Raw genomic sequence first — 9,349 nt, forward strand, 5'->3', positions numbered from 1 at the left:
TTTAAATGGAACTGATATCGTACTACATCATCTTTTAATCTACACCCTTCCTGCCTCTTTTTACCAAGATTTGCCGCAAGTGGATTTGATCGTCTTTGGATCTCACAAAGTAGACTTATATGTAGTTTGGGTTTTGGGTTTTGGTTTTCATATCAGATTATCTCGTTTTATTATCTATACAATTTTTAATAATGGTTAATTATTATTTGAAGTAGGTTGGATTTTGTCTAGGTTCAGCCCTTCTAACTAATTTCGGTCATATTTGAGTGAGACATGTAGCCAAAACATCATTTGTTGTGTTTACATGTAGAAAATTCTTCTTTTAAAGGATATTTGTTCAAGTTAAATTGAATTCTTCTGATCCTATTAGGTCAATTCCAATTTGATTAGCTTACCTAATCGACAATCAGGTATTAATTTGCTTCCTCGTATATTTAGAAATATGCTGGGATTGAGTCAGGTTGAGCATGAGTCATTGAGAGGAGTTTAAAAATAAAAAAAAAAGGAGTGGTAATAGAAGGTTCAAAATCTCTGAACTAATTATTGAAAGGCCGGATGCTTTCATGCGTAACTTAGCTTTCGGAGTGTCGACAGAATGTCGCCATTGCGACCATGCTTGTTAGTCAAGTCAATCGCCTAGGCTTGGCCGGCCGTGCGCCACACATAAAAGAAAGAGGGAACGCCGTGTTTCCTTTCCGAGTCGCGGCAGCACTTAAAACATTACCTGGACTTGGAACTCGATCCAAAATTGCACATAAAATGGGTTCCGAGCGATCAAAGTTATCCAGTAAAAAACGGTGGTCACGTTTGGAACTAGATTGAGCTCCGGTGGAAAATTGAACCAAAAGGCAAATGGTCAGTGCCGAGCCCCACTAAATCAATGGACCTACTTTCAAGCTCATCTGGTGTTCAGAGAGCAAATTTTTTTTATCATTATCTTTTACGTTCTTTTTTTTTTTTTGGGTAAAGATCTTTTACGTTCCCTTTTGAATGAAGTTAGAGACCAGAGAATGATGGGATCCGCTCTCCTTTTTATGCCATTCCTATAGATTTTCTCGTTGACCGGACGAATCAAAACAAGGGAGGCCATCGTTGGCAGCTTCAACGAAACGAAGCAGGACGGTAACGGGAAGAAGCAGGAGGAGAGGTCGGAGGAGCCACAGCCTATGTTCAGCATGAAGAGCCTCCTCTGGCAGGCTGGCTCCGTCTGGGACGCCTGGTTCAGCTGCGCCTCCAATCAAACATATGCGTCTTCCACCATTTTTTTCTTTTTGTTTCCTTTACTCTCTCTCTCACTCACTCTCTTTTGTTTTTACCGCTTGTCCTCTGACTTTTTCCCCCTTGTAGTCAGATTGAATCGTTTTAATTCTAATAATTTTGCGATCGAATCCCTTGCTCATCTATTTTGGAGAAACAAAATAGGGTCGGCTAAAATTCGTATTTATATGGAATCTGATCGTTTGGTCTTGTCATCACGCATGCGCGCAGGTGGCCCAAGTTCTGCTGACGCTGCCGTGCTCGTTCTCGCAGCTGGGGATGCTGTCAGGCGTGCTGCTCCAGCTGCTCTACGTCGAGCACCGAACCGCAAGGAGAAGGAGAACGTCAGCTTCAAGAATCACGTCATCCAGGTCTGTTTCTTCCTCTCCGCGCCCTGTTTTGCTTCTCCTATCCATTTCCGGCCTCCCTCTTAATTTCTCCGTCCCGCGCCCCACCCAGGATCCTCTGGAATCTGGAATTTTTTGTCATCAAATTTGCAAAAACGCCCACACTCCCCCCGCTGGACATAACAAAATTCGAGCACTAAATTGACGGAAATATCCTTCTCTCCCTTTTATCCGCTTTCTGCGAGCAGTGGTTCGAGGTGCTGGATGGGCTGCCGGGGCCTTGCTGGAAAGCCTTCGACTGTACCTTTCTTCATTTCGGCTCCGTTATCCAGCTGATTGCTTGTGCCAGGCATACTTGTTCTTCTTCTATTTTCCAATCCAATCCGACTTCCGGAATAAGTTCAAAACCTCAAATCAAAGTTATTAAATCCGGTCCGAGCCTTGACTCGGATAAGGCACCGGGTTAGTGGGTCAGCGGTCCAACCGTCGGGTCAACGGTTGAACCGGCGGGTCAATGCACAAATCATAAAATCTAAAATTTAATAACCTGTTTATATCCAGAAATACAATAATAGTCTTGATAATATATATTCCAATGCTACAAGTATCAAAATACAAATGAAACAAAACTGTAATCCTATAAATATAAATAATTAGACTAAAATATTGATGAATATAAAGATTTAATGGCATAAAGTTATAAATGCATAATAACTAGTAGTTTAAAACATAACCATCCACATCTGCTAGTAAAATGAAAAGTTTTAACAAACAAGTACATAATAATGTACGACATTTCACTTCAATATCTTTTAAAAAAAAAAGTTAAAAATGATAAACAAGTACACAACATAAAAATTCAAGCTAATGGACTGAAATTTATGTCAATATTTGCAAAAACATCTTCTTGAGTTGCAATGTTCTCATCTCCTCCATCTTCTCTCCTATTCGCATCATTTTCATCATTTTCACCATCATCACCATCCAAATCTTCCAAGTTCAATATATCTACAAAATCATAAATTTAACAAAAAGTTAAAAAGAAAAATCATATGTAATAATATTTTATTCATAAACTATATAATAAAATAATTCGCTCACCATTATTATTATTTTCTTGAATAGAACATGATGCCAATTCACGGTGAAAAATTTCTAATTCCTCACTAGTTAACTCCGATGGCTCATCGACTAATATCCACGCATCATTATCACCAAACAATTCAAAGTCAATAGGATCATAGTTGCGACCCTTGAAATAAAACCTGTATTTAATATTTGTTAGTTTGAAAATTAAATAACAAGAAATAAATACAAGCAATTGGATATCATTCATAATAAAATTATCTTTGTTGTAGTCTCAAATTATAGTGTACAAATACTAGATCATTAAGCCTTTGATGCTCTAACCTATTTCTCCTTTTAGAATGAATATGTTCGAAGATGCTCCAATTTCTCTCGCACCCGGATGCACTACAAGTTTGGCTTAAAACACGAATAGCTAACTTTTGCAAATTAGGTGCACAACTTCCATAGGTGACCCACCATTCATCTAGATACAAAATATTGTATTTGTTAAAATAGAATGTAATTGAAAAAACTTTATATCAATGAAACTAATGAAAGTATAAGAACATAACTAAGGAACAAGCTTACCTGGAGCCAAGCGACTTCGATCATTTATAGCCGATGAGCGTCCAAAGTCATTTTCTGCATTTCTAAATAATCTCATCTCATTAGTTAAGTTCCCCTGCAAGGTTGGATTACCAAATGAATATCTCTCTATGACATCTAAGAGTCCAGAAACACTACGAGGATGTTTATCCATAAGTTCTGAGTCATATTGAAAACATGGATTCAACCAAAACCCAGCTGCATGAAGATTTTGGTGTAATTGCAAATTCCATCGAGAATCAACTATTCTCAAATAAGGTTCAACTACAATCTTTCTCCTTCTAAATCTCTTGATCATTTCATCTCTAGCTTGATGCATAGCATGATACAAGTAACCCATTGAAAGTCTATCATCACTGTCAACAATCCTCAAAACTCGAATTAAAGGCTCTGTTAGTTTAACAATGGTTGCACATTCATTCCAAAAAAGAGAATTAAGCACGTCATCGGTGAGCTTTTTTCCTTTACTATCCTTAGCATAAGCTGAAGTTGTCCACTCTCTAGAAGTCACCATTGTTCTTAATGCATCTTTGTGGCCCAATATGCTTTGTAAAGCAATAAAATTGGTAGCAAAACGTGTAGGTACCGGACGAATTATCTCCTTTCCACCCGTAAATTTTTTCATCAAATATAAAGGATAACAATGATTATAAATATATTTTGTGATACCTGCAGCATGGGCTACGGTGTTCTTCACTGAAACTAACTTGCCAATGTCTTGCATGATGAGATTAAGACAATGAGCAGCACAAGGTGACCAAAAAAGTGTAGAAAAGTCTTGCTCCAACTTTTTACCAGCAGCAACATAGTTTGCAGCATTATCAGTCACTACATGAACCACATTTTCAAAACCAACGGACATGACAATTTTTTTGAACAACTTGTACAACATATCAGCTGTCTTTGAGGTATCTGAAGCATCCACGTTTTTCAAAAATACGGTCCCTCTAGGACAATAAACTAAAAAATTAGTCAAAGTTCTCCTACACTGATCTGTCCATCCATCAGCCATGATTGTGCATCCTGTTTTCTTCCATGTGGCACGAAAGCTTTCAACATACTTTTTCACCTCATCAACATTCTTGGTTAACAAATAACTACGAACAGTATGAAAATTTGGAGCTTTGTAACCAGGCCCCATACTAGCTATTGCATCTATCATGCACTGATAATACTTAGAGTTGACAGCATTAAATGGCACACATGCATCTATCATCCATTTTGCCACTGCAAGATCACACGTTTCAACTGCTTCTTTGTTTTGCAACAAGCTTTTTATAGTTGGTTGAGCACCAGGAGTTGTTCTTGGCATGAAATAATTTTCAATTGTTCCTAGTTGTTTTCCTTTTCCACCTTCTATATTTTTACCTCTTGTATTACCCGTAGACTTGTTTGATGAGGGAGGAATTTCTTGTATGTCATCATCTTCACCTAATTGCCTATAATATACTTGTTCCTCATGTTCCTTATGCCTTGCACTAAAGGGATTGTAATCTTCACCCATTTCCTTTGTTCTTTTCTTCTTCTCACTAATAGCTTGAAAATTTTGTATCATTTGATGGCGAATATCCGTCGGCACCTTGCGACATAGTTCTACTTCTCCTTTTACTCCTGCAAGATGTTGTTTGAAGTGATTGATCCCACCACCAGCAAATGACTTTCCACAATACAAGCATGCCAACTTCATCCTTTTGGTATTACCACTAAGTTCAGGAGTTTCTCTACAATGATTCCATGCAGAATCACTTTTACCTCTAACCCCAGTTATTTGAGTGGATGAAGTATTACTTGAATCATCCATGGATGGCATACTTTCCTCAACAAAGGTCATTTTGATAATCTGCAAAGAAAATTAAATTAAGCTATAATTTATAAGTAGAAGATAAAATAAATAAATAACAAGATCAAGTCATCGACATCTTTTTTCATTTCTATCCAAATTTTTTTTTTCTCATGATCCTATAGAGTCAAACTCACAGTGATCACAGATTACAGAAATTAAAAAAATAATATTTAATATTTACTGTATCAATCAGCATAGCATCATTAAAAAAAAAAAATTTCATGTTCACAGGTGTTTACGGTACTGTGGTGTCTAGTGTTACTGTGACACTGCAGTCAGTCAGTCACACAGTATTTTAAAAAAAAAAATTTTTGCCGTGTCTACAGACAGTCACACACTCACACTAGACAAAAGAGGTGAGGGGCTGAGTTCAAGTATTAGGTGCTGGGCTTACAGAAGATCAATACCACCTGAAGTGATCATCATGCAATAGTATAGCTGAAAAGGATTTGCAACATGATTATTGCGACAGAATGCCAAATCATCCTGCAAAACGGACCGTTCCGACAATATTTTCGTTGCTGATCAGAAAATGAAAGCATTGATGATGTCACCCATCTTCCAAGTAGCTCATGGACATCCACCACAAAATGCTGTAATATCTTAGTAGGAAGAAATTTCTCCGAGCGATGTAGTGATTGATGTTTATTAGTTGAGCAACCTTGGATCTACTTTCATTTTTTTTTTTTGGAAAGGTACTGTCGGACATAAGAAACTTTCAAGCAACAACCTAATTATATCCCATATGATTTTTTGGGGCATTTGGTTTGAAGTGAAAAGAGAATTGCATTGCAAAGTGGAATGTTACTCTTCCAGTATATTTTGTCAAACAAGATGAGAGATTGTCATCTAATATGTGCGCATAAACACATATTCCATTTGGTTTGAAGCTTTATTGATTTGCAAGAGAATCATCATTTACTAATGAATCTATACTTATATGTCTGTATGCATGCATGCATGTTATGTATTAAATGAATTAATGAAACTTTTGTCAGAGTGAAAACAAGTAGTTTAGCAAACTGCATTTGTTTACTAGGTGCAGGTTAAATTTGACGTGCCAAATGCATAATCTTCATTTACAAGAAGCGAGTTAAATTTGATACAGAAAATATACAGCATGCGCATCATACTATGATTTGTATGCATGTATCTTTCAAGAGACGTTGCGATGCCAGCAATGCATATGAGATATTAGAAATTTTCAAGATATGGCATACAGACGGCCATATGGAGGAGGAGGAGGAGGATGATGCGAAGGGGGGAGGGAGCCGAGCGGAGGAGGCAGAGGGGGGAGCGTACGGAGGAGGAGGAGGAGGCGGAGGGGGGAGGGAACGGAGCGGAGGAGGAGGCCGAGGGGGGAGGGGGTCGAGCATACGGAGGAGGAGAAGGAGGCGGCGGAGGAGGGAGGGAGCCGAGGGAGGAGGAGGCAGAGGGGGAAGGGGGCAGAGGAGGGAGGGAGTCGAGCGTACGGAGGAGGAGGAGATGGCGGAGGGGGGAAGGAGCTAACGGAGGAGGAGGCAGAGGGGGGAGGGGGTCGAGCGGAGGAAGAGGAGGTGGACGGCGGAGGAGGAGGCGGAGGGCGAAGGCGGCCGAGCGGAGAAGAAAGAGGCAGAGGGAGGTCCGGACTCCGAAGGGGAGGGGGCGAGCAGAGGAGGGCGATCGCGGACTCGCGGTTGGAGCCTTGGAGGAAGCGAACGGAGGAAGCGGTTGGAGCCTTGGAGGAAGCGGACGGAGCAGAGCTGCCGGACTCCGGAGATTTGGAAAAAAAAAAGAGTTAGATTACTCACCGAAGACGGAGAAGACTCGATTCTCCTCCTTCACTGCCGGCTGCCGCTGTTGATTTCGTCGCCGATGACGCCGAGGGAAGATGGGCTAACTGGCTGAGGTTGGGCCGCTGGGGTTTGAGCTCGGGAACAAAGAGACGAAGGGACGACGGGAAGGGAAGTCGAACTGTCGAACTTGAAAATCAAAAAATTTTAATTTTTAATTTTACGGCTCAATCGGGTTAGACTGGGTCAGACGGTTTACGGTTCAACCGGTCGGTTCATACGATTTTAACCGAATTTTAAGTATAAATAATTTAATTAAATAATCGATCCGATCTTCTAATCGAATCATCGGGTTTTCGGTCCGATCGATCGGGCCGGGCCGGATTTAATAACAGTGCCTCAAATAGCTAGCCACCGACAATTGTTGGCTGGAACTCAAAATGTTTTTGGATGATAACTGCGGTGGAGGTACGGTAAAATGTACTACATCGACGACCGGCTGGACAAAAGGAAGGGGACACACATATTTGGCGCCTGCTGCGCGACCACGGTGTTCATCCCGAGAAATTATTGTCTGGACCACGCCCAGATAGACAAGCTAAATCCCACGGTGAATAACACGCCACATTCATCCTTGTATTTCATGAACTCCCGATTGCGCGTTATCCACCGTACAGGTACTTCGAGATATGTGCTGGTCTATCTGGGCATGGTCCAGGCAATAATTTCTCGTTATCCCTTCGCTCCACAACTACCGGATATGGTCCTTCCTGGTCTGGCCATGACCACCTACACCGCCTGCTACCTCACCATCGCTGCTCTCATCCACGGCCAGGCATCCCATCCGTTCATCCTTGTAATGATCGCGGGACCGTTCAGTTCGGCTTGCTTTCCGGGGGCCCGTCGCCTCTCTGTCTCGGGAGGTTAATTTCTTTGGAAGGAGCAGGAACGATGAAAACCAGCAAGGCAGGTAGGGGCATAATTATTTTAACCGGTGGGGGTATTTTTTATGGTGTTCTGCGTGCCAAGTTGAAGGCGTGACACGCTCGGCTCCCAGCTGGTCCTCTACTTTACCGGCGCCACCAACATACTTTACACTTTCGGCGGCCATGCCATCACCGTGTAAGCCGTGCCATTACTCCCATCAATAGACTCGTAGCCCACTCCCCCGCCCTTCCAGTAAAGCAGCAATAAGTGCTTTGTATTTTTAATTTTTTTTTAAAAAAAATTTATTTTTTTATTTTTAATAGTAAAGATGATAAAATATGATCCGACCTATCGATCTGATTCACGTTCGATCTGTCCTAAAAATATTTAAATTTAATTTAAATAGATTCGAATTGTAAACAGATTGATCTATTTAATCCATTTATTAAGTAAATCAGATTTGAATTTAAATTTTTCAATCCATCCAATCTGTGTAATTCATTTATAATTTTTATTTAAAATTTTTAGACTATAAATCTGTGGTAAAATTTGAACGGCTATTTGAATTTTCATATATGATTGTGATCCATCGATCGTGATCCATCAGTGGTCACGTGTCGAGCTCTAATTTTTAACCGGCTGTGATCTTTTTTGAGTTTCAAGTTCCATGATCTATCGACCATCGCCCTACTCATCTGTTCCTCCTCCTTCTCCAAAAAGTCCTAAAGCCTAAATCTCACCGCCTCACCCCCCGTCGTCTCCCTCTTCCATGCCGATATGCCGAGGTTCACGAGTTCCTTCATGCCGTCGCCCCCGTAGCACCGTCCCCTCCGCCACTCGCTCTGCTGCTCGCTCCCATCGACTGCTCATACCATTGCCGCCATTATCGAGCGATCGATATCTGGGAACTTGGAGCCTTCGGTGGTGATGATGGCCCTCCTCCGCCTATTCTTCCTTCTCACGATGGCGCTTCGAGCCTCCTTTTGGCTGTCGGTGGTGGAGATTCAGGTGATGGAAGTCTGATTCAACGGGCGGGCCATCATCTCTTTCCATGAGTTCAGCTTCACCCACATGCCACGACGGCATCTTGGAGCTCAACATCTCCAAGATCTCCCTCTCCGACTACTCTGAAAACCTCGAGCTCCGTCAGCTTAGGTTCTTTCTCTCTATCCACGATGCCTGGATCTACATCCTGCAGCAGCTCCAGGAGTGCGAAATCATCATCCAGATGTTAATCTGCCAAACGAGTTCGCAGCGAAGGTGAGAATCTCTCTAGTCTCTGTTCTTTTTTCTTTTTTTTTAATGGGTTACGGGTTACCTGATAAACAGGTTACACGGGTCTCTTCATTTTTTTTATTTTTATTGATGATGGGTTATCTAATAAATAGGTTATACTGGTTGGATCAGATAACCTATTTATTAAACAGCATAGGTTAAGGTTTCAAAATCTGACTCGTTTAATAAATAGATCAAGTTCAGATTAAAATTTTTTTGATTTGATCCGTATATGATCCGATCTGTTTATATCT

At 41.0% G+C, this 9,349-nt stretch overlaps 2 protein-coding genes across 6 annotated transcripts in view; one reads left to right on the plus strand and one right to left on the minus strand.

Moving 5' to 3' along the window:
• The first annotated feature begins 716 nt into the window (after positions 1–716).
• Positions 717–9,349, plus strand: part of LOC114914209 (auxin transporter-like protein 2) — a 26,738-nt gene continuing 18,105 nt past the window's right edge. Inside the window, exons 1-4 of one of the 5 annotated variants that reach the window (XM_073258459.1) lie at positions 717–855; positions 1,050–1,245; positions 1,477–1,628; positions 1,853–2,258. In XM_073258459.1, the coding sequence (XP_073114560.1) occupies positions 853–855; positions 1,050–1,245; positions 1,477–1,628; positions 1,853–2,071 (570 nt within the window). In that variant the 5' untranslated portion in view covers positions 717–852 and the 3' untranslated portion in view covers positions 2,072–2,258. Of the gene's footprint in view, positions 856–1,049; positions 1,629–1,716; positions 2,259–5,352; positions 6,049–9,349 lie in introns of those variants that run through there. The other 4 variants (XR_012141668.1, XR_012141666.1, XR_012141667.1 and 1 more) reach the window with 4 other exon arrangements.
• On the minus strand, positions 2,899–3,903 carry LOC140858192 (uncharacterized). The gene is made up of 2 exons (XM_073258460.1): positions 3,261–3,903; positions 2,899–3,156 (listed from the first exon to the last, which is right to left on the minus strand). The coding sequence occupies exons 1-2, from the start codon at positions 3,901–3,903 to the stop codon at positions 2,948–2,950; spliced, it is 852 nt and encodes a 283-aa protein (XP_073114561.1). The 3' UTR covers positions 2,899–2,947.

Source organism: Elaeis guineensis, chromosome 5 (assembly GCF_000442705.2).
Source record: "Elaeis guineensis isolate ETL-2024a chromosome 5, EG11, whole genome shotgun sequence".
Lineage (NCBI taxonomy): Eukaryota > Viridiplantae > Streptophyta > Magnoliopsida > Arecales > Arecaceae > Elaeis > Elaeis guineensis.